The sequence below is a fragment of the Balaenoptera ricei genome, chromosome 1, assembly GCF_028023285.1.
Source record: "Balaenoptera ricei isolate mBalRic1 chromosome 1, mBalRic1.hap2, whole genome shotgun sequence".
NCBI lineage: Eukaryota > Metazoa > Chordata > Mammalia > Artiodactyla > Balaenopteridae > Balaenoptera > Balaenoptera ricei.
In genome coordinates this window covers 132,248,851-132,275,169 of record NC_082639.1, presented here as the reverse complement: position 1 = coordinate 132,275,169, position 26,319 = coordinate 132,248,851, and the positions used below count along the sequence as shown (strand labels likewise).

Sequence of the window (26,319 nt, the reverse complement as noted above, 5' to 3'; positions counted from 1 at the left end):
CTCAGTAGTTGTGGTGCGTGGGCTTAGTTGCCCCGCGGCATGTGGGATCTTAGTTCCCAACCAGAGATCGAACCTGAGTCCCCTGCATTGGAAGACAGATTCTTAACCACTGGACCACCAGGGAAGTCCCAGATTACCATTACAAAGTCTTGCTTATTCGTAGTCTAATGAGAATTTTAAAATTATAAGCAATTTGGTTGATAAGCACCACCACCCCCTCCAAAAAAATAAAAGAGAGAGGAAAATAGAGCATGTCATCTTTTATTTCCCTTAAGTCTGGATTCAATGATACTGAGCTTACTCCTAAACTCAGGGACGGGTTGATTGATTCTAGCCCATCTGTGTTTTGATTGATATAACAATGTGATTTAAGTATTTATGAATAATTGTTTAAAAGTCCCTATTTAGAAATATTAAACATATATTAGAAATGTTAAACAAATGTTTTTTCTTAAATATTTTTTAAAAACAGACGAAACCTAGAGCCTATAGGTTTTTAAATGTAATATTAATTTATTCCCGTTTTCTCCATATTGCCCATAGTCCTTCCAGATGTGCTATTACAAATAGCTCACCCCTCAGATATGAGCCATATGGGCTCTGTAAACTGATTTGCACTTATTTTGAATAGGAATTGTACAGATTACAGATGAATTATTAAGGTAAATGTATATTGCCAAATAAATCTAAGAGCAAAATATTAAACTGTAGTAAATGAGAAAGGAATGTGCAAATGAAGACCTGCCTGCTTTAATAAGTTTAGTGGTTACCTCCTCAGTTTCAACCAAAAGAAAAGAGTTTTTTTCTTTTTTGTTGTTGTTGTGTTGGAAAAAAAAAAAGTCTTTAAAACTGCTTACAGAAGTATCTAAGACAAAAACAAGGAAATATAATGTTCTAAACTCAGCCAGTCCAAACCATTTGAGCTGCTATGACAGCTCATAAAACTGAGAGTAGTTTTTAACTGGGCTCTGTTTTACATTGCCAAAGTGAATTTTCCTTGCAGGAAGTAGCCAGAGGGTTTATTTAGTTTCCAATCCAAGGCTTTGATCTTTCTGTACTGTCACATCTCGGGTTACATAGCCCTTTTTCACTGCAGTAAATCTGCAACCGTTAATGAGAATAAAATTTCCTCCTCCTTGCTGATCACTTGCTGTTAAATGCCAAAGCACAGCCAACTGCATATTTGCAGATTTCAGCTACAATGTATGAAAACAGGGCAATCAGTTTAAACTTGTTGTCTTTGTAATTCATTTTATTGGGCTTTCTTCCTTTTTAAGTGACCTATTTTATCAAGTAAGTGGTTGCAAGGCCAAGCCTGGGAGAAAGATTTAGAATGCTAATAAGCTGAGAGGAGAAAGGTGTGCATGTGTTGGGGAGGCAGGGTAGAGAGTGGTTGCACATGCACGTGCACTGCCATTAATGTTCAAATTGGGTCTGCTTTCGTGCTCTTGAAAGACCCGACCTCTCTTTCCGCTCAAATAAAGTAAGCTGGTTTGTTGTTTCTTTGATTATGTTGTATGTTCAGTTTCAACATAAATTTGCACTTAATGAGTTTATTTAATAAGTCAGAACATTATTTTTCACTTTCGACTTCAGAGAAGATTTCATAGTATTTAAAGGAACTTAAAGGATTTCAAAAAACTTGATCTCTACATTGTAAGAGCTATTCTTAAAGTAAAAAGAACATCATTATAAGTATCCACTGAACCATCTTACCAAATGGGTCCTTACAAATATTGGAAATATTATAAATATCTGTTGAATAAATCAATGGAAATTCAAAATCACATTTAAGCAAGCTGAATTTTATACATTATTAAATATATGCATCTTCAGACTGAAATATAGTAAAATCTCATTTATTTTTTACTGCAGTGAAACCTCTCAGTTGAAGCATTAACTATTTGATTCAGTTAATATACGTTGTTAAATTTATTTTTCACTTATACCTTTTATCTTTACTACCGTCTTATTTTGTGGTTGGCAACTAAACTTATTTCTGTTAAGAAATTCACTTTTAGAATGCCATTTTAGATGATAGCCATTGATAAATACATTTTATTAATATATGTTGATATAGATCATTATTAATCTACATAAATATGAAATATGCTAAGATACATGAAAGAAAGAAATCAGCTTCTATTTTCTCACCATTGAAGCCAGTTACTATTATCTTATAGCTGTCTGTTTTCACAAAATAAATTATTTCTATTTTCATAAAAATCAAAATGTTGGGATAAATCAACAGTGCATAATACCCATTCATTGATTTAGACAACTGTCATAAAAACAATAACTGAAAATATATTGAAACACAGAATAAGATTTCTTACTTGGGGGCAGTAAAGTCAGATCTTCTGATAAAACAGAGGACCCATTTTTGGGAAAGTGTCAGTTTTTAGTTACCCCAATAAGAAAGGAGGGTAAGAAAAGAATGGCTTGAAAATTTTAGGAGAGGGGGAGGTACAGCACTACCCTAGGCCTTTTCAGAAGGTATTTAGTATAATGTAGAAATGCTGAACTTTAAAATTGTAGCTTGTACTCTTAGAATTATTGTGTTTTCAAATAAGCCTATCTACGTGTACTTAAACTGTAACATGAAAGTTTGCATGTGGGAAAAAAATGGTAGAAACTAAAGCACAGTTTTAGACACTGTATCTGGGGGTGGTGGGGACTGTTCTCTAGTTTGCTTCTTTGTTTTTCTGATACTTTAAATCTGCATCAGACAGTCCACAGTCCATCCAAAATTCTGGACATGAAAGTCCACAGAAAATTTCTGCACAAAATAAACATATTTTTTTAAGTTTTTGTTGTTCTTTAAAAAGCAAAAGAAAAATCTTAAATAAGTGAAACTGCTCCAAAAAGTTTGTTTCTGTAACATGAACCATCCAGTCCAGTTTTACATGAAATTACTGGAAAGGAATAGAAACAATGCAGGCTTCAGTGCCATACAGACTTAATCTTTATTCTAATTGTATTATTTGAAATATTATTCTCTAAAATGGTTTCAAATCTGTATATAATCTGAGATAGGCTGATTAATAGTAATGCTGGCATTTACTGAAATATATTTACTGAGTGCCAGGCAGTGTGCTAATTGCTATCATTACATCCCTTATCTAATTTGATCTTCACAACAGCTCAGGAAAGGAGACATTAAGAAAACCCAAGCTTATTGAGTTAAGCAACTTGCCCAAGTTATCTCCCCACCTCTCAGTGTCTACTCTTATTTTTACCCCACCTCACTCTCTTGCCTCTGTTACAGGCAAGGAAGTGCCCTTTTTTTCAAAGTCCAGTTTTGCTCGGAACCCCATCCCTTCTTACCTTCCTAAGGACTTCTTTCATGTCATCACTCTTTTCCCTTCTACTAGATCGTTCCTGTCAGGGTATAAACACAATGTGGAATCTCCAACGTTAAACTCTCTTTGCCCCAACATCACATTCCAGCTACTACCCATTTCTCATTTCTCTTCATGCAGTGCATCTCAAAAGACTCCCATTCACTCTTCTATTTCTCCGGTTTTGTCAAAATCGCTAGTAATCTTCATATTGCCAAATCCATGGACCTTTCTCATCTTTAACTCTCAGCAGTGTTGGACACAGATATCCAGGCCCTGCTTTTTGAAACTCCCTTCTTTCAGCTCTCAAGATACCCTGTTTTTTTAATTCTCCTCCTAAGATCTTCTCCATTCCTTCCCAATGTTCTCTGCTGGATCTTCCTCCTCCTTTTCACCTTTAAATGCTGGTTACTTCAGGACTTCAACCTTGTTCTCTATCCATATCATTTTGGGGAGCCCTCTTTTCTAATTACACCCACTACCTAGAGGATTTCATCCAGATCCCATGGCATTAAATACTATCTGAAGGCTTGTATTTTTATCGGATGCCTCTCCTCTGAGCACCAGCTTTATTCCTCTCACTGTTTAACATACCCAATTGAATGTTTAATAAAATCATCAGACTTAACTTTTGATTTCCTACATGCAAATAGGTGCCTCCTCTAATCTTCCATCTCAGTAAGTGTCACCACCATCCAGTAGTTCAAGCCATAAACTTTGGAGTCTTCCCTGGTTCCTCCCTTTTCTTCACCATTACCACTCTCCCCAGTGCAAACCATCTGCAAGTCCTGTTGTTTTCATTTCTAGACTGTCTCAAATTTGGCCTTTTCTTTCCATTTCCACCGTTAGTACTCTAGTCCAAGCCACCATCATCTGTCACCTGAACCATTCAAAATAGCCTCCTAATTAATTTCTCTGCTTCTGCATTTACCTTCCCTTGAAATCCATTTTCCCCCCATAGTAACCACTGTGATCTTTTTAAAGTGTAAATCAGATCATTTAAAATGTATAATGTGTAGTATTTATTAACTATATAATCAAGATGTATATATAGTATTATGTGCTTGTATTATAAAATTGTTGGTAGGAGCCTATGCTATATGGGAAATATTTTAGTAACCTACGTAACATAAAAAACTGCCTTTTGAATTGCAGTATTTTATATACATAAAGATGATTTCCTTTATAGTTATGACTGAGTTAAAAAATTCTTAGTACACATGTATTATACTACCACATATCCAGTTGAATATATCTGTACTGATAACTACTCATTTATATGGAACGTAAGCATTCTCTAGCTTAAAAAAAAAACGGTTTATTGTCAATAGAAACTTGTAATGTCCCAATATTACAAGGTTTATATTAGTTTTCATTATCAAATAGCCTATGTTTTGTAGAAACAAATTCTACCCCATATTTAACATGAATAAAAGGTTTCTTTGATCTTGTTACTTTCCTATTACTGGGTCTTAACTAATGACCTGTTGATAATCAATAGATCAGAAGTATAGCATATATACTGTTGGAGATTATTTCCAAAAGATACTTTTAACTTTTACTTAGTTTCTGTGATGACAAATGAGATTAACTTTATAGAGTATTAAATAAAAATACAATTAAAGGAAGAATGTGCATTTAATGTTTTCTTTTTAACACTTAAAATTTATTTATTCAGTAACTTTTATAATTTAGAAACACTTGAAGGGCTCTAGGGATAGAGGGCAATAAGAAATAATCCCTTTCCCATTGAGAAGGGTATATAGTTCAGGGTTAAAATATAATTTTTTGAGATGACTTAAAGTATCCTATTTATTATTCTTTATATCACTTTTTTAAAAAATCTTTAAAGGTAATAGTATTATCGTGCTTAGAAAAATAATTAAGGAATTAATACTAAGTACAGTGTCAGTTTTTATACATCAGTGGTCTTCTACATGTTCCTGCTAACTTTTGTGTTATTCTCACACCTTGATTAAATAAGCGTGTGTGTATGTGTGTCCCAATGAAATAAACATCTTAAACATTTTTGATTTGTCCTTAATCTTTAGAGGACACAAATTAATCATTAGAGAAGAATGCCGTAATGTCTTAAATAGACACTTTTTTTTTTTTTAAGAGCATGCTATTTGGAGTGTTGTCATTTGTTAACTTCTGTTACAAAAGATTATACCTTTAACATTTTCTTACAGAAGAAAAAATCAGATAATCTAATGACACTAGTATCTGTCAATTATATCTCAAAGGCAGAATAAAAATAAAAATAATTTTAAAAGATACTGTGATGAATTTTCTTAGATAAAAAAGAAAACAGATTTATAGATTCATATTTTTGCATTTTAACCTAAGCAGTGCAATATTTGACAAAGAATCACATTATTATTAAAATACAACCTCCTGAGTTATATAGGCTGTTTAATAAGACACTGATCTTTAATGGTCTGGTAATTCACTAGAATTTAGTTACTTCATTATAACAGTAAGCACTTTGGAGGGATTAGTTCAAACAGCAGCTTTTCATAGCTTTGTAATAGAATGTCTCTTTAGAAACACATCAGTGTCCTACAAAACATAATTTGGATAATTGTGAGATTTGAAGAGACATTGTATCAAAGAGTTTGATTTAAATGTTGGGTTCTGATGCCTCCCATCTCATGAGCAAAGGTTTACATAGGTAGGTAGATAGGTAGATAGATATTCCCAAGGAAATAAGTGACAAAACATTTTAGTCCTTGAATGTTTTTTAATGCTGATATCATAGCTGTTGATGAATTATCAAAACTTTTAATTGAAAGAGTTTTAGATTTGTTAAAATGCATTAGGTTTTCTCATTTTTTAAAAAAGGCAGTAAACCTCCATTGAGGGTTATGGAAATGGAAAGGAAGTCTGGAGTTAAGGGGATTAATTATGACCTATAATCCTGTGGATTTTACCTGTAGGGATTTTAGGCCAATGTGCAGTCTTTCAGCAGTAGCCCAAATCACTTGGTAATCTCGTAAGTACTCAGCACCTCTGCCAACTAAATATAACTCAGACCTACTTCAGAGAGGCAAATGCGGCACTCTGTAATAGAATCTATTTTCAAATGCGGCCTTGTTTCTGTATTTGAGAAGAAGGGTTAGTATTTTTCTAAACTTTATACTTTTATCATTAAAGTTAATTATTGGTGAGTGTAAAATCTATGTATGGCTATGTTGGTTTTTACATAAAAGCTACACATTTCAGACTAGAGAGGCACGATCAACAAATGATTTCTTGTGCCTGTAATCAAAGTTAAACATTTTAAATAATTAGTCTTTTGAATAGACTTACAGAGAGGAGCATAATTAATGATTTTCTGAATATCATCTCTTTTGTGGACATAAGTCAGCATTCTATCTCAAATAATATACCATACTTTAATATATTTTTAAGCCTATTTTCTTTGTTTAGCTTTTTCTAAAGTTGATACATCCTACTTTTTCAGAAATTCTTTCCATTTCAGGTTTTCCCAGCCAAAAACAAAGCACCTTCATATTGGCCTGTCAGAAATTAAAAGGCAAAACAATCTTAAAAAGGAATCCAGATTTGTGTGGACAGTATCAAGTGGCTAATTTAGAGCCCCTCAAATGTGAAAGGATGGGAGGAGGCTTCTGTGAACATAGTTAGGCAAGTAAATTTTTAAATTGCAACTGTAACTTAAATTGATACAAGAAACCCCACAAAGCTATATTTACATGGGTACTTAAACTTCATGTGGAGATCTCTTTTGAGGTGGTAAATAAGCAGGAATTCTTAAAAGTCTCAAAAAGTTTTTTTTAAAGGTTTCTAGGTTTTAAGGACTTTATAAATATTGGGCTATTATAGTTCAGCTCATTCTCTGTATATACTAAGGGGAAAACAGAAACTATGTCAATATCCTACAGTTGAATTTTGCCTTTTTCTTCTAAAATCTGAGGGAGAGAAGTACTATTTGCCATCAGCAAGTGTGCACCCTAGTCATTTTAAATCAATTTGTAATCTTTCCTTGTCCTGCATACTTGAAGTAACTAATATGGATATACCTATGTGCTAGTTGGAAATACTGCTTAAAACCCTACACTGCCTGTAATTTCAAAAATGTATAGTGCATTCCCATCTCCCTGAAGAATTCTCCTCATATCTACCCAGCTCTGCTTATGTGTCCCGTATTGTCAGGTTGGCACCACCGCAAGACAGTGAACACCACAGAATGAAGATACCCCACCCTAAACACTTCTGTGACCCTGTGCCCTTTTCAAAGAAAAGCCAACACTATAGCAGTAAACCTAAGTGCAGGAATGTATGCAATGTGGAAAGTGATGATTTGTGTGAAATAACTAAAAACCTTACCCTTGATTTACTACTTTCAAAATAAAGTCCCTGAATATAAAATAAGATGAAAAAGCATGTAAAGAGACTTTCCCAGTATTATTCATCCCTAAAGGTGTTGTATCGTTTGCATCCATCTTGACATAGAATCTGAAGGGTTTTGATTGAATAATTTTATTTATACAAGCAGTCCAGTCTCACTATGGTAAAGGAAGATATGATTGGCCATGGCATTATTTTAGTGCAACAACAATTAGTTGCCTATGTGTAGGCATAAATCTCTATGAATTATGTAAGAGCCCTGTAAAGGCAAACAGAAAGCATGTGTAAGAAGCATGCCAAGTATGATAGAGTGTCTCTTAACAGTCTAGATTATATGGCAGGAGCCAGAATTTCTTTAAGTATTTTCTAGGGAAGCCTCTATCATTTTCATATGTCATAACAATAACACCAAGTACATACTACAAGAGTCTTTGTACTGTTCTTGTAAGAGACCTGGAAATATAATAACCTAAAGGCAGAGAGATGTTAAAAGGGATAGCCATTATTCTTATTTTACCAAAAAAAAAAAAAAAAAAAAGAAATCATGACAAAGAAAGTTACAGATTTAGACGGAGACAAGTTATATCAGTAGAGACATAAATTATATCCAGATATTCTGGTTTTGAGGTCATTGCACCCCACTAACTTTAATAAAATGCAGGAGTTGTTGATAAGTTCATACTTAAGTTAGTGTAGCTGAATTTGTAAACATAATTACTAGTCCTTAAATTAAAGGACAAAAATGCCCTTGTACATCAGTGAGAAAGAAAAAAAAAAGTATGCTTCCTTATGTTGCTTTGAAAATAATAATTTTAAAATATGGTAATAGGGCGAAGTCAGAAAAGTAATTGTTAGAATCATATACTTCTGCATTCCAGTCTACACGGAATTTGCTTGGTGTCAATGCAGTGTGTGCAAAAGGTGCTTAGCCCCATTCTATGAAGACACTGTTAGAAATACCTTGTTTCATCATCAGAAGACTGCAATCCAGTTGATCAGGATGACTTCAATCAGTTTGTATCTTGACAATCTAAAATTAGCCTTAGACCTAAGTAGAAAATTAATTTACAGACCTATAATATAATAAATACATTCTCAAGGGCCAAGAGAGTTTATGAGATTTAAGAGGAGAGATTTACTTTAGTAACTGTTCTTCTAGTGCTAAATGCATTGTTGGTGTATTATGTAGTATATGGAGATCCTAAGTGCTGTAGAGGATACTAAATAACTATTAAATATTTATCTGACCTGTATTGATTACTGAAATTACTGAAGGCTGAAAGTATCTATATAACACTGCCCAACATAGATGTTTTAATTATGCTAAGTGAAATAAGTCAGACAGAGAAAGCAAATACTATATGATATCACATATGTGTAATCTAAAAAATACAGCAAATTAGTGAATAAAACAAAAAAGCAGACTCACAGATATAGACAACAAACTAGTGGTTACCAGTGAGGAGAGGGAAAGGGGAGTGACAAGATAGGGGTAAATGGGGGAAAAAGTGTTTTTATTGGATTATATGAAATCATGTGTTTAAAACTTGAAAATTGTAAAGCACTGTAGAATATAAAGAATCATTCAATTTAAATTTTTTATTAAAAAAATAAAGTATCATAATAATACAAGGAAATGCCTGTTGTTATATATTTGATATTATAAACTTATTTTAGAATCGAACTTTCAAACTTTGATGCTTAGCTACTTAAAAACATGTACTTTTAATTTGTTTAAATATAGTTACTATTATCCATACTTGTGCCCTCAATTTTAGAAAAATATTACTTAGTCTGATTTAGCTACAAAAAAAGGTCCTTATCAATCACCACTTGATTTTTATCAGCCAAAGGTAATTTGCAGGCTATTTAGCCTATATTATTGAGACAAATAAATGAATAAGTAGACTAGGGCATAAATTGGAAACTGTCCATTAAGCTTATATTTGATGTTTTTGAGATTTTTTTTTTACAACTAACATTTATATACCTCTTATGAAAGATAGTAAAAGAAAAAGTTTCAAAGCTATATAAAAATATTCCAAACGGTATTATTTATTTAAGGACTTCGGACAAGGTTTTAACAGAAGCTTAACATTAATTTTTAATTTACAAGAGACTGATATGTCAGTAGGGGTAGCATGCATGTTAGATAGTGGTATTACCTCTTTGATTATATCCATATGTCAGATTTCTGTCTGCTTTATAAAGAATGATGGGGAGTTGATATAGCCCATTATGTATAGTACTTGTGATAATTTTAGGTTCTATTCCATCTCTTGAACTTGTTCATTTTGATAGTGCATTATCATTCTAAGATTCTGGTTGGTGTTTAAATTTCAGTAACTGAAGGTCATTATTCATATTTTAACTGGACTAAAAAGTTTCTAAGGCTGGCATTAACTTTTGAATTATGCTCGAGCTCTTAGACTTTACAGCATGTTTAGTTTCTTTTCATTTCTTATTAGTATTTTTCAGTACTTAATAGTCTCCTGCTCCCACCTCCAACAAGAACTCTCCTCTCTGTTCAACATCAGAAACATTTTCCTCTTTGGCATGTGCTTTTAGTTCCCCAAGCAGTATAAGCAAATTGGAAAGTTCAGCTGTCATTCTTGGAAGGTCATAGATCACACTAGCAGCCTGAGTAATCCAAGAGGTTTTAAGTATCATAGCATTTAGTTTAAAGTGAAATTTGCTCTGACAGAGCTGGCAGACCAATAGGAAAAAGAAATATTTGTGCTTGGAGAAGTGCATATGTAGAGACCAAGAGTCTAACTGATGGCTGGAAGTGATTTCAGTCTAAAAAAACAAATCATTAAGAGAGTGCATAGGGGTAAAATACACAGTTCATATTTTAAAGAGTCTCAAAATGAACCAGCAACTAAGGTTAGCATTACATAGTAATTAGCTGTGGTGTTCAGACTTTAACTCACTCAGTACCAGACAGTATGGTTAAACTATCACTGTGAAAACATCGCTACTTAAACTCTCTACTTTAAACCTACAGCAGTAATTTTTGTACCTTAAAAAACCAAAGTATTATGACAGGTTATATAAATGTTGAACCAGTAACAGACAAACAATTATTTAAAGGAGGTGCTAATGACTCAGTTTATTGACCTAGGGGTTACTTAAGCAGCTCAGCAAGTTCCCTTAACATTTGGTGGTGTGAACTGAGGCATTCCTTGATATTATAGAACTGCTAATTTCAAGAAGTCCTTGTACTTAATTGAAGAAATGCAAGTTAAAGATGACAAGATGGTATACTTTCATTAAAAGATTGCTATAAAAATTTTGAGACCATTATAAGTTTCAGTAAATATTCACTTCAGCATCATCACATCTGATGGCTTCTATTAGGCACCTATTAGAGTATTTTTTCTGTTAATTGCTACAAATAAGGAAAAAGAAAATATCTTCTAATGGCTCCAGTTATTTCTTTCAAGTCATTGTTCTGTTCAAGAAAGCCAATTTTGAGTCATAGGAATACAAGGTTTATAAATTCTTTCCTTAGATGTGCAAAGCAGATTAATAAGAGTAGAATAGAAGGGACTACTCCAGCAAGATGGTAGACTGACCTGACTTGGAAGGGCCCCCTCCTGTATAGCTATAGAAAAGATGGACAAAATATAACCCCAAGTGACACACAAACAAAAAAGAACCACCACAAGAATATTGAACTAGGTATAGGTTATATGGTATAGGAAGATAGAACTGAATTCCCTATATAGAGCCTGGAACTTCAAAGGGCTGCCTTTTTCTCATCATTTGAAAAGAGGACTAGATGATTTTAATTCAGCAGCCCAGAGAAGTGGCTAAAACTTGTCTTCTGCCCTAGACCCTAGATGGGGAGGATAGTCATCCATGAGGAATAGGAATCATACACTTGCTTCATGAACACACGTGGGGTCAGAATTTATACTATACATTTAATTCAGGAAACCCCAAGTCAAGAAATTATCATTAAAATGGTTTCAGGACAATGAAATTCCAGGACCTTGATATATTATAAACAAATACAGAACCTCTCTGTAGAAATATTTCGAAGCTCAAGGGCCAGCAGACAGGCAAAAAAAAAACCAAACAAACCTAAAGTTGAACACAATAAAAGATGACTAAGCTCGTGAAGAAAGGGACCGTCATGAAGAAGAATTGTCAGAGGCAACAGTAAAAGAGTAAGGATGCCCAAGAACTAGAGTTAATAGAAGAATCTCAGTGAGACTATAAATTTTTAAAAAAATAATAAAAAGGGATAGAAGACTTAATGCAAAGATGATATAATATGAAAAAGTACCAACTGTAACATCTCCACATAAAAAAATATAATCATTAAAATAGGCTCTGGAGATGGGTTAAATAACAGATTAAGATGTATAATAAGTGTAAATTGAATGGTATTAGAAGAGCGTCAGTGAAATGGAATTTCTTTCCATTTGGAATAAATCAGTGACTATTTTACACATGCTTCCTCCATCATTAGTACAAATTAGTTTTTATCTGAAGCATCTCAGTATAGTAACTAAATTGAAAGGATTTGTCCCCAAGATGGTATTTTCCCCTTAGAACTGACAGATGTCTTTTTCAAAAAAAATTTTTTAATAAGTTCCAGATGAGTACGTTAAATACAACCTCCCACAACTCCTATCATTTACCCTTAATTTTGAAGAAAATATTACTTAGTTTGATTTCACTAAAAATATGATTCTTTAAAATTGATAACCATGCATATAAAAGATTAAGAGTAAAAGAAAACTAAATGGAAAATGACAGCTAAACTTGATACATATTGGTGAAACTCATTAAAAGACTGCTTCACTCTGCTCATTTTCTCAATAACACAAAGGCTGAAGTCAAAAGCAATCAGTAACACTTTTGAGCAACCTAAAATATATATTATTACATTTAAATTTATAGAAACAAGATGTTATTGACAGATTCAATGAAAATTTTAGAAGTTTTCCTATAATAGTAGTACTTTAACATGCAAGTGCATTACATTTTTCAGTGTCCAAGACAATCAGAATCTTCTCTCATTTTTATAGGCCTCCACATTCACAAAACTTTTTTGCATATGAATGATAGCGATTCCTATTTAACTCTAAATTGTTTTGCATATATAAATTAAAGACAGCGATTATATGAAAAAGCAATGGAAACCACATTCTATCAGTGTTAAATATGCTGAGAAGTTTAAATTTGATAAAGCTTGCTTTAAAACTTTGTAAAAGTACGATACTCAGTGATAAAACAAGCTCTCCATCTAGCGGTGGATCTCTAAATTGCAAACATTTAGATCTTGATTTAGTAATGTCACTGTACAAATGCTAGGTATAATTTTATAGGCATTATGTCATTCAATCCAGGCTTCTCTTGTTGCTATATATGAATTTCAAGAAAAAAATGCTCTCTTCTGCCAGAATAGCCCATCTCTTCCTGTTCAATACAGGGACAAACTACTTCTACAGTTTGAGTTCATCTACATGGAATACTACAGCCTCTTATTTATTTGATGAAACATATCCCCATATTAAAGGGGCAAAAATTGTTTCATTCCAGTTAACTATAACCTCAATTTTTTGGCCAGTTTTGAAATTCTTTCTTTTCATTCTCAGTTCCCAAATAGTAAATGTATAACTGAAAAATCCATTTCAAAAGAGAAAAGATCCCATTTTTTGTCATGAAATGTAGCATATTTGATCATTGTTAGTTCTGTCAGTGCCTCTACAGACTCGCATTACTTCACATATGGACAGCCATAATATTCTTAAATGTTCCCCATGCTTTTGCCTCTCAACCCCTTGTTCCCCAATTATCTTTCTGAAACACAGAAGTAAGTTGTTCTTGGTCCCCTTCTTAAAAACATTGACAACTCTCCAAAAGTATGTGGTTCTTAGTATGGCATAGGAAGAGCTTTTAAAATCTAGTCCTAACCTCCCTTTCTAGCTTTATCTCCTGCTACTGCTTACATTGCAAACCTAAGACTTTGACCATAACAGATCATTTGCTCTTCTTCAGCCCTTTCTCTTGCTCAGGCTGCCACACCATCAGGAATTCTCTCTCTCTCTCCACTTGTGAAATCCTACTTGTCCTTTAAGATTCATCTATTCATGCAATCAAACACTTTTTGAAATCCCACGCCATGTCAGATACCATACTAGATGCTAGTGATATAGCAATGAATAAGATAGTCCTTACCATTCATGGTGCTTACAATCTAATAGGAAATGAAGACAAAAAATAAAAAATGTCAGGAAGTGACAGATACATTAAAATCAAAGTATTTTCTATAAAGGCTTTCTAGTTCTTGAGATTCTTCTGTAACAATTTGTACATATCTCTAATATACTCTCACATTATATTAAGTATTTGGTCCTATTCTACTCTGTAGTAATTTATAAATGTACTAGGGTAACACAACACATTATTATCAGAATTTTGTTCCATATTAGTTGCCTCCAATCCATGGTCAGGGACCAGGTCTTGTTTATTATCGCCTTCCAAGCAACACATCTTTTTTTCGACGTTGACTTCCAACACTATACTTAACACATTATAGAAAGTCATGTACTATTTGAATGGATGGGTGGATGGATGTACAAAAGATCACTATCACGTAGACCTAAATTTCCCATGACAAATCATACTTAAGCTGAAATTACTCTGATGATAAATTTATAACCTAGTTGGAAAGGAAGATAAACATACTGATTTTGGTTCTATGATCAGTATATTGGAGTAATTAATAAAAAGAATGAACTGTTCTAGAAGACTGTTACTAAATTATTTCATGCAGTGTTATAATGTCCTGGAGCTGTATCCTCCAAAAAATGTTAAGTCCTTTCACTTAACGATCCCAAAAGAATTCCAGCCTTCACAAAGATAGGATCTTTGTGGATCACAAAGATAGGTAGTTAATAAGTGTCACTGTTCCCTACTTGTAAGTATATTGTCATAAAGGATTTTGTCGTAGGGAGAATAGAATTCCCAAAGAAAGACCCAAGCTAAAAAGATGAAATTCAACATGGTAGTTATAAGTTATAAATTTCATGTGTGTCTGTATGTATATACACACACAACTATACACACACGTATACGGTTAATGTAAGCCATTTTGTGATAATGACTCCTTAAAAATTTTGTTCAAGATCAACACAGTTTTGGCCTACATTAGCAGAGAGTCAGAAATGGGATCTCGTTTTTATCTTCTGTACTGGTTTCAGACCATATCATAAGTACCACATTGTTTTCAGCTTCTTTATTTTAAGATTAATACTGAAAAAATCGAAATACTTTAGAAAACAAATGATTTTAGAGACCATGTCATGAGGATTGATTAAATGAGAGTTGTGAAATAGTCATATTAAGGAATAATTAGACTTCTTGTGTGGTTTGAGAAGGTAATTCTAGGACTCATAGAACCAGATTTCAGATGGGTGTAATGAAGAACTTTCTAATAGTTTGGTAAGTCTGTAGAAGGAATGAACTGCCTTGACAATGTAGAGTTATGGAGGTGTTATGACAAGAGCTGTATAGACCCTGTCAAGGATGTTGTGAATGAATGGGTACACTAGAGTATTTCTAAAAATGTTTCCAAGTCAAAGATTCTATGAGCCTATGAAAAGAGAACTTGGCTTGAATGTATCCTTTTTTTTTTTTTTTTTCCTGTGGTATCCACTAATATATTCATTATGTGCTTTGCATTCATTTTGCTGACTTGGAAATTTCAAAGAAGAAAAAGGCTTGTATTGCTTTTATCTAACTTTAATAAAATAATGATAATACTTTTCACTTACGCAGCACTTTTCACCCAAGGATTTCAAAGGGCTTTACAAATATGCACTAATTAAGCCTCACAAACAGCCAGAGGTAGGTGACTTTCTTTCCTTTCTACAGGAATGTCAGTTCTGGCACAGAAGTTTAATCAGAGCCTTGGAGTGCCTAGGATTCCTTACTGGCTGTCATTCCCTTTGTAATGTGCTGCATGTGAAGCATCACTTGTCATGTCTGGATTTCTTTTTTCCACCCTTCTCTGAATCATCTCAAGTTTAGAATTCTAATGAATGATGTTGAAAATTTGTTTGAAGCCTTGTAAATATTACAGAAAAATTTGTCTTCTGCTTGCTGAATGCTAATTAGATTTCTAAATGTTTGTTTAAAAATAAAACCTAGGTGTGGTTTTATATTTGTTGTTGAATTTTAAATATATATTTTTTACTTATAAAGAATTTGTCATTTTTTCTAGGTACCCCAAAATCATTGTTCTTAGGACATAAAACTTAATTGGCACATGGATTTGGGGGCCTTACCTTTCCTAGTTGTCTTTTCACAACAAACAGTAACCATTTTCTTTAGACTAGAATTATATATTTTCAAGAAGAAGTATTGCATTTTGGTATTTTTCTAATTTAAAGGTCCAAAATATGATATCTAGACATTGAGGAATAAAGGTTAAATGACGCTACATAATTAGTCTTGTAAAGAAAAAGTGGTCTAGTAGTCGCATATTCTACTCAAAAGGGACACACAGCTTTTTTATATAGTTTAGGAGTACCAGGAAGAGAATATGTATGTATGGAGACACACATGCAGTGTTGGATTAAATTCCAATATAAATAGCCAAATATACAAACTCTTCTCTGAAGCAGGATGGTCACACAGGGCAAGAGCAGGTACAGCATATCACAACTTAGTTTCTCTTGGTTCTGAGGGTCCCTGGTGAGGGCATGCAAGTGGCTTTAATAAGTCAAGTCTTAGTGGATCAGGAAAGGACAATTTTTGCTGTGACACTTCCTTTTATATTCACGTTTCTATCCCCTTCCAGAAGAATTTATATAATCTATCTGCTTCTGTTGGGAAAACTTACATTAGGCTCTTCTAGTTTTGAACCAGATTCAGCATTAACAAGGCTACATCCTTATCCCAAGGGAGAAAGTAGAGTAAGAGTTCACATGTCCCAGAAGACTATCTATCTCCAGGTTTTAGCATCCTGAAAAGTCCAATCTCCTCACTATATTAGAACCAAATGAGAGACTAAAGAATCAAACTATTCTGTATCAGAGTGAATTTTATTTAAAAGATATTAATTGTAGGGATATGGTTGATCTTTCATGATACAAAAGGATATAGAACTTATGTCAGAGTACCACCCAAACTGGTCATAATGTTTCAAATATTCTTTAAACAGCAATTTGATCTATGATACATGATGGATAATTCCAGAAAAACTCATTTTAAGAGTTGGTCTCAAATTCTCCTATTTGAAAAATTTCCCCAAATGATATTTATGGAAGTTCACGAAAATTTGGTTTTTACATTGTAATACACACAGAAGTCTCTGGGTTAACTGTTGAGTGCATAAATAGAAGTTTATTGCAGTAAACCTGCAGGCTCAGAAAACTCAAACTCAACAGTGTTCAAGATTTGGTCTTACTTTCACTGACTTGGGGATGCATATTCTTACCAAAAATTGTGACTAACTTATTTAAAAAAAAAAAAAACAATATCCATTTGTCAATTTACAATGAAAGTATAACCAGCAGGCAGATCAGATGTCTTACGTTTATTCTTTACCCTGTTGGCAAGCCATATGAGAAAACAGTAATCAGAAATTTATTGGTCATAGAAATTAAAAAGTTTTGCAGTTTGAATGTATAATAACTTTAGACTCAGAACCTTTGTTAATGCCCCTTCCTCAATGAGGACAAGCCTGCCAAAAAGGTCATCTATTCCTGATGGTGTTATAGGTCACCCCAAGGGGTTGCTTGGGTTGGTTCCACTACAGCATTGCCTCTGAGGAGCTCCTTGTTCTGTGCCAACATGGCTGACAGACTCCCTTCTCAGTACCATCATCTTCTTTTAGATAGAATTACAGTCATATTGTTCCTCTGTGATATGTTCTGTTTTGAAGGTACTTTCGCATATTTCTTCACTGGTCAACCATATGCCTCTTGTTTCCAAGTTCTTAAAAGAGATCTCACCACAGCCCCTAGATTAATAAACAAAGACAAAATTAACTTGAGTTTTACCGAAGTCTGCTGCTATTCAGCCTCAGAAGAGATGCTAAAAAATGTAAGGAGTGGCTGAAGGCAGGTAATAAGTAGAAAGCTGAAAAAGGAAGGAGCTGAAATCCACAAGCTATACAGTCATCCTTTATATGATTGAGAGTTGTTTAGATACATGAGTATTTGTTAGCCTTAATGCTTCAAGAGAAAATTTTTCAATGGCCAACTTTTCCTCTAATTTTAAACTGATACAGGTGTGTCTTAGTCGTGGGCTCCATTAATTTCTAAAACATCTTTAAAACTACCTCTAGAGTAATATTTCCCTTCATCAGAAAATTTAATCTTTCTTTCCATGAGACCAAAGTAGGAAGGGCATACTTATATTTTGCCATTTCAAAATAAAATTAAGACTTAAAAATTTCAAACAACTTTTAGAAATTACAGACACAGTTTTTGATATAGAAGGAGCCCAAAAGTTTGATTTGTCCAGGACCATTCACTACAAATGCTAACCTAAACCTTATATTTCAGAAATTCCATTCCCCTAAGAGGTAGATTCACATGAATTATATGCCCTTTACTTTTAGTATTTAATCCTATTCCAACACACACACACACACACACACATATACATACACATGCACACAAATTATTTAAAACCTTAACATTTTAATCATTACTTCTAAAGTGTTTTAACTTAATCTCACTTTGAGTTGTGAGAAGAAATTAGTGCCTGTATGAATATATTTTTTAATCATATTGAGATTTTGCTGATAAAGGGAAAAGTATCTTTCCATCTAGCATTATCTGGAATAATCTTAAATCATTTAAATATATTTACTTTTAAAAAGCTTACATTTCTGGATTATAAATAATTTCTTTTGATTGTAAATAAGCTCACTAGCATTCACTGCATGCGCTATGCATGAGCATGTTATAGCTGCCATATTTGCCTGGCAAAATAAATATCTTGTCATTTCGCTAAGTGTTTAATAATTCTCTGACTCTTTAAAAGTACTTTTTCTTCTAAATGTATTAATAGATGAAAGAAGAATTTTTAAAGTAATATCAGTTTATCCGTGTTTCAATCTACCTTTTTAACTCTGAAGGTTATCTTTGGGCTTCTATTATTTCCATAGAATAAATTGAACCAAAATTTATAATTAGCTTGCTGTAACTCAAAACATGTACTATTTAGTAATTTTTTTGCATTGAGGAGTCAGAAGAAGAATTTGCATATCAAATCTGGCTAACTTTCAAATTTTGTAAAATTCTTTGTCTTCTTTTAGTCATAGGCTTGTGGTATGATTTGGCTCTGAGTGAGAGATTACTGCTAAAACTCAATTGCATGTCCTTACTAATAGTGGATTAGCCCTATGAAATAGAGATCTTATTATAAATAACAAAACTCACTTTACTACAGTTTTAATTTTATCATTCCCTAGCAATGTATTACTGATAGTTGCTAACATATAAAATATTTTCACATTCTGGCATAAACACCATATATGAATGTAATTTATTAAAACGTTTCTGGTCTCTCTTTGTTTTGAATGGTACCTGATGACAGAGGTTTTCAACATTTTTAACACAAGTTATTAGAATTAAATATTTATTAAACACATTTTTATGACTACAGTAATTTAAGGAAGAAAAGAAGTTAATGATAGCCAGCCACATAAGTCACTTTTGCTGCTAGGAAGAGAATTTTGTAGGTATAAAGATCCAGGCCTCTTCTTTGACCTGCATTGGAATGAAAAATATAATTGATTATTCCTTTTTCTCTTTTTAGCCTTGGAATGGATGGCTTTGGCCAATCGGTTGGCATTCTTGGACGCCCTGCCACAGCTTATGGATTCCGCCCTGATGAACCTTACTACTATGGCTATGGATCTCGATAAAGTCATCCCTCTCCACTTGTGCTCTCAGCTTAGAAGAGATCTCTGTGGGTTGGGTTAACTTTGAATCTTGGCCTAATAATGCATGTTGATACTATTGCGGGTCTGTGTTTCTTTTTACTTTTCCATATTGTTAGCTGCAGGTTAACTTCGACCGCTTCCGTCCTGTGTTAAGTACAGTTGATGCTTGACACTGTTCACTCATCAAACCACATCCTGATGCTGAATAACATTTACCATGAGACTCAAAAGTGAATGCTGAAAAGCAACTAGACTGGAAAACAAACACTACATTATGTACATTAATTGACTAATTTAATTTCTATTAAAAAGAAGCATAAAGTACAAATGAATTAGCAAAAGTCATGTGTTTCTATTTAATGTGTTTCATTAGGCGTTACATGCTTATGTAAAGTGCATATAAATTTTATTTTTTCCTGTCCTTTTTTTCCCCTTGTAAACTCTTGAGTATTTCACATGATATGTGCTACCTTTAAAATTTATAAAAAGAGTATCACCTTTTTTATTTCATGCCATGTGCCTGAAAGGTTGCTTCCCAAAGTTATTAACTATGATTTTTTGATTAACAGTGGAACATATGCCATAATTATGTTATATGTGAGTAGAGTTTCTTCAGCAATTAATCCAAATTAATTTTGTCTTTCTGATTTTAATATAGAAAACCTAGGACATCTATTAGTATACATGAAACTAGATTAGCATTGGGTTTTTAAATTTTATTGTTCATGAAGTCTAAAATATGGAAAAGCTAATTAATTATGTTTCACTGAAGAAAACTAAGGAACAAAATATTTTGCTCACTTAGATACCCGTTTCCCATTTGTTCACTTGTTTTTACAAGATATAGGTAGTAAGAAATGGAAAGACATAATAATGAGTTGTGAAAATAACTCATGCATGTTATAGTATGGAAAAATTTACTTGAAAAACAGAGCAAATTAAATAATTACAGTCTACAGATATTTCCTTGAGCACCTGCTGTGGAAGAAATTATATGAGGCTTTGAAGTAAATACATAGATCAAAGACAAGAATTTAAAATCTCATTGGTCTACTATACTAGTTATTGGGCTTCATTTATATTTTAAATATAGAATAGTAGAGCTGGAAAGGGCCTTTGAAATAATTCAGTCCATCTACTTATTTGGGAAACCAATCACATAGATATTTAAAATATAGTCAACAGATAGTAACTACCTGCTATGTATAAGGAAGTATATCATGCTTCTTAGGGAATAAGTGAATCTAAGATATGATCTGTGTCTTTGAACTCACAACCCAATTGATCTTTCTGAAAGCATGTATTTATTTGTCTTGGTTTCTATTTTAACTATAGAATGTTAAAGCTGGAAAGGGCCTTAGAAACAACCCTATCAAACTCTTTCAGTTGGAAAAACCATGCCAGGAGAAATTAAATGACTTCCCCAAGCTTATGTATTTAGTCTGTGACATAACCTGTCTTCATGCTTCCAATCCAGTAACCTCAATTACTAAGTATCGTGCCTTATTACTTGTCATGTGTACAGAGTATAAATACATATGAGAAGTGACATTATTAGAAAGATAAAGCAAACATTCTATAACTTAACTTCCCTCATACCATTATAAACTGATTTAGGAAGAACATCCACAACGATCCATAACATTTCCAGGGCTGGTCTCCAGGGTTTACATGCACATACTCATTCTCCCTGTATATTTTTTTCATTATTTTAGGACTTCACAGAATTAGAAATTGTGATCTCTCCACTCAGGCATGGACTGATTTACCTTTGCATTATTTATGAAGGAAAATTTTACTAAAGGAATAAGGAAGAATATCTAAAATTCTTACATACTTCAGAGAACAAAAGGTTTTGGCCTTGGGTACTTTTAGAAATACCGTTTATTTGTAAGTCAGTTATCCTGGCCTTACCAGATTTTGTCTACAAATTAAAGTCATGTTTACTTTAAGAACTAAATTGCCATGGCCTCAAGCCATAGTTTATAGCTGGAAATTATTTCTTCTCAAGAGTTTTCTGCTCTTTCTGAGAGTTCCCTAAGGCGCTTTCTCACATGGGGCCAAGAATAGGTTCCTCGTGTTCTGTTTCCTCCCCTTGTCCCTACACTGCTTCGTCTAGGTTGTTCATCTTCATGAGATCACAGCTGCCCTCTTCATGGGAGAGCCACCACTACATTCATTCAGGACTTGGGCAAGAGGACACTGCTCCACCCTTTCCTAGCCCCTTCCATATGTGTGACACACCTATTGCTTAATTCTGCACAGCACAATAGAACTGAAGCCATATCTCCTGTCATGACTTTACAGAGACCTCAGAAATGGTAGATGAGGTACATCACACAAAATAACTTGCTACTATTACTAGTTGTAGCTACGATCAGAGCTTAACAGTCACTAGGCTCTCACTTGGTGTTATGTTGCAGGGCTTACTCCATGCCACCAGAAATATGCCAAGAATCTTTAGGACTCAAAGACTAAGCCAAATTGTCAGAAGGTCTCAGAGAAAAGAGAATGCTTTTTCTTCAACCCAATTGAGGGCCTATTTTTCAGAGTCTTTGTTTCTTGTTACAAGATTTTTTATTAGCTGCCTGGTCTTCAGGATTTTAAAGACCTTGCATATTTTAAGTCATGAAACAGAGAAAAAGAAATATAAATTGATCTTCCTACTTTTTGCCAAGTGGTACCTGGAGGGTTTTTTCCAAATTCAGCCAATTTGTCCTGGTTATTGGCAAATCTTCCCAAATTCTATCATTGAGGATACATCAACGTTTTCAGTGAGGTGAGTTTGTCTTTTTGTGTCTTTGTTGCTAGTTTAATGAGAATTTGGAAAATACTGGTGTCTCCTCAAATATCTAAAATCCCACATACACATTCTAGCCAGGTACCTGACAGTCTACTAAATTGAAGGGATAACGTTAAGCTTCAATATATGTTCTCTGTGTAGTATAGCAGAACCTCCCTACTATTTGGGGTAAAGATTTGCATGAAATAGGCATTAAAGAATCGAATTAATAACACTGAGAAAAATCAGTGATAAAGAAAAATTTGATAAGCTCTCTGAGAAGGCAGAAGAAAATAACATAGATTAAATAATATATAAAAAATAATATAGAAGATAAAAATCAGAGCACCAATATTTGGCTGGTTGGTTTTCCAAGAAAAGAGTTTTGTTTTTTTTTTTAAGGTACAGGAATAATAGCCAAAGATAATAGGAGAAAATATTACTGAGCTAAAAAGGATTTTTATCCCTGCAATATGTGAACCATTTTTTAAAATGGATACTGACATCTATTTTGACATAGAGAAGTTCTTGATAAAAATGAATTAAAATTTCCATAAGAATCCTGAAAAGAAAGACAGAATACCTTCAGAGAAATTGACTGCCCTCAGACTTTTGACATTAAGCGGCAGAAGATGGTGGAGTCTGATCCATAAAGTGGTTTTAGTGAGATTTAGAACTCAAAAATACCATACTTGATCAATTTCTTTCTTCTTTTTTCTGTTTTTGTTTTGTTTGTTTTGGGGTTTTTTTGTTTGTCTTAGTTTTTTGTTTTGTGAAGGAGATGGATATTCTTAAGTGAAAAAATCTCATAGGAAAACAAAATGGCCTATATGGTCTGAGCCTTTTGTAAAGAGAAATGTCCCCTGAAAATTCAAACATGTTTGAACATCTTTGAACGTGGAGTTCAAATTTATACTATCTGTATAGTATTGGAAACCCTGGAGCACCTGGCAGAAACAAACACAAATCTCCTCTAGAGAAATATACCTTCAACCCAGGTTTCACAGGATTCTCACAGATTGAGATCAACTGAACATGAGCTCACATGGAAAGATTACAAAGCACATGAGGAAAGAAGCCACAATGAGAGAGAAAGCAGAGACAACAAACAAAATGAGGCACCTTCCCCCAGCAGATACTGGAATTTTCATACAGAGAATATGTTTAAATGTGTTTAAAATATTTAAAGAAATAAAGAGGGAATGTTAAATATAGTCAAGAAATAAAAGACAAATGGGAAACTAGAAATATATTGATATTTCAAGTTCAATGGGTGAGTTAAATTAGGCACAGTTGAGTAAGATAATAAAGTTAGATTTTTGAAAAAGCCAGAATGCATAAGAGTTATAAAGATGTAGGAATATAAGCAATTATGGGACATCAAATATAGGTGGAAAGTTCTAGGAGAATAAAGGGATGAGGCAATACTTAAAGAGAGAATTTTCTAGAATAACAAAAGATGAATATATCTTCAAAATGAGTGTCTTAGTCTGTTTAAACCACTAAAACAATGCCACAGACTGTATGGGTTATAATCAACAAGCATTTTTTTCTCACAGGAAGTCCAGGATTATGGTGCTGGCAAATTTGGTGTGGTGGCTAGTAAGGACCCACTTTCTGTTTCATAGATGACACCTTCTGTGTCTTCACATGATGAAAGAGGATAAGGGATCTCTTTGGAGCCTCTTTTATAAGAGCACTAATCCCATTCATGAGGGCTCCACCCTCATGACCTAAGCACCTTCCAACAACTCCATTTCCTAATATCAACCCACCTTGAGGGTTAGGTTTCAACATATGAGTTGAGCAGGGACACAAACATTCAGATCACAGCAATGAGGAAGAACACCAAATCTGAAGACAGGAAACACACACACACATATGGATGTACCAGCATGAAACTGCAGCATATCAAAGAAAAAGAAGAAAAAAACAGCCAGAGAGAAAGAAAATTTACAAAGATACTATAATTGGGCTGACAATGATGGAAGCAAATAGCCAGTAGAAGAATATCTTCAATGAGTTGATAGAAAATAACTGGTGACCTATAATTGTATATTCAGTTAAACTCATTCCAGTATAAAAGGAGATTGAGTAAACATAAGCAAGCTTCTGGTTTTGCCAGCAATCCTTGGCATTCCTTGGCTGGTAAATGCAGCACTCCAGTACCATCACTGTCTTCCTTCCGTGTCTTCACATCATCTTCCCTCTGCATGTCTGTCTCTCTGTCCAAATTACCCCTTCCTATAAGAATACCAATCATATTGGATTAGGGTCCACCCAAAGATCTTATTTGAACTTGATTGCCTCTCTAAAGACCCTATTTCCAAATAAGGCCACTTTGAGGTACTGGGAGTTAGGATTTCAACATATATTTTGGAGGGGAGGCAATTCAACCCATAACAATATGCATATGCCAAAGAGTGTAGGAATAAGTTTCCTTTGTCCCACTGATGTTTTATAATCTCTGCTGGCCAAATTGCTCGAAACCAGTGGTAAACAGAAAATCTTAAAAGCAGGCAGAGGTTAAAAAAAAATGGAGTGGAACAAAGATGAAGATGGCAGCAGATTTCTCATCAGAAACAATGTAAACAGGAAGACAGTGGAGCACTATCTTTAACAGTAATGAGAGGGAAAATTGTCAACCTAGAATTCTATACCCAGTGAAAATGTTTTCCAAGAATGAAGGACATGTTCAGGCATACGAAAGCTGAAAGAAGTTATCACCAGCAGAGCCACACTACAAACATGTTAAAAGAAGTCTTTCAGGCAGAAGAAAAAATGATACCAGATGAAATATGGATCTCCACAAAAAAACTAAGAGCACTGAAAAAGGTAACGAAGGGGCAAATATTTCCTATCTTCCTGGTGTTGGACTTAGAAGCTCCTACCATAAATCACTTATGGCATGGGGGGTGGGGGAGGAGGGTAGGTGAAGGAAGGGAAAGGAAGAAGAAAGGAACAGAGGAGGAAACAAGAGGAGGAGGAGGTAAAAGAGAAGAATGTCTGCTTAGTATTAGTATTAGGCTATGTGACTGACTCTGGCTCTCCAGAAGAAATCTTAATTTTCCTATCAGGTATTTTCTCAGGAAAATTAATTTCCTCTCACAAAGAGCAAATAATCACATCAGACTACAGAGTTCTGCCCCAGCTCAGGTTTGAGATGATTCTCTTTCTCACCCATTAGTAGGAATAAAATGATGCTTGCTCAAACTCCATCGAATAATTTCGCTAGTTCAGTGGATCTCAAACATTACCTTACATGAGAATCAAGTGGAGGGCTTCCCAGACCACATTTCTGGGCCATATCCCAGTATTTCTGATTCAGTAGGTCTGGGATGGGGCCCCAAATTTTGCCTTTCTAACAAGCCCCCCAGGTGATGCTGCTGCTTCTGATCCAAGGACCACACTTTGAGAACCATTGCATTAGTTCATAGTGTGGGAACAATTGCATTAGTTCATAGTGTGGGAACCATTGCATTAGTTCATAGTGTGGGCACTAGTTTTTATACCAGTATGCATTCAATAGAATCACCTGAGGAGTTTTTTAAAAATGCAGGTACCCAAACTCCAGCTCAAACCAATTAAATCATAACCTCTGGGACAGGAGCCCAAGAATCATGGTTTAAAAGTTCCTCTGGGTGATTTTAATGTACAGCTAGCATTGATAATCGCTGATTTACAGGAAACCAGTAAATATGCAGGGACTCCCGCATGGAACATGTTTTAAATGGCTGTGTGCATGTCCATTCACCTAAGTTATAGGTTGCGGACGAGTAGGGATGTCGTGAGCATGAAATTCCTGTGCTGGTAGATACTATATCTGTAACACTTATTGCAGCACGTGTGGCAGATGCTGATGTTTTGATGTTGCTACAATTATTATATGTAATTCAGGCACCAAG

The 26,319-nt window shown here is 34.0% G+C and overlaps 1 protein-coding gene across 4 annotated transcripts in view; it reads left to right on the top strand.

Moving 5' to 3' along the window:
* The window catches only part of KIFAP3 (kinesin associated protein 3), a 168,954-nt gene extending 148,945 nt beyond the window's left edge, over positions 1-20,009 (top strand). For 2 of the 4 annotated variants that reach the window (XM_059936022.1, XM_059935996.1), the window contains one exon: positions 19,506-20,009. In XM_059936022.1, coding sequence (XP_059792005.1) covers positions 19,506-19,614 — 109 coding nt within the window. In that variant the 3' untranslated portion in view covers positions 19,615-20,009. Of the gene's footprint in view, positions 1-6,825; positions 6,990-15,509; positions 15,579-19,505 lie in introns of all 4 variants that reach the window. The other 2 variants (XR_009505374.1, XM_059936011.1) reach the window with 2 other exon arrangements.
* Positions 20,010-26,319: the final 6,310 nt, after the last annotated feature.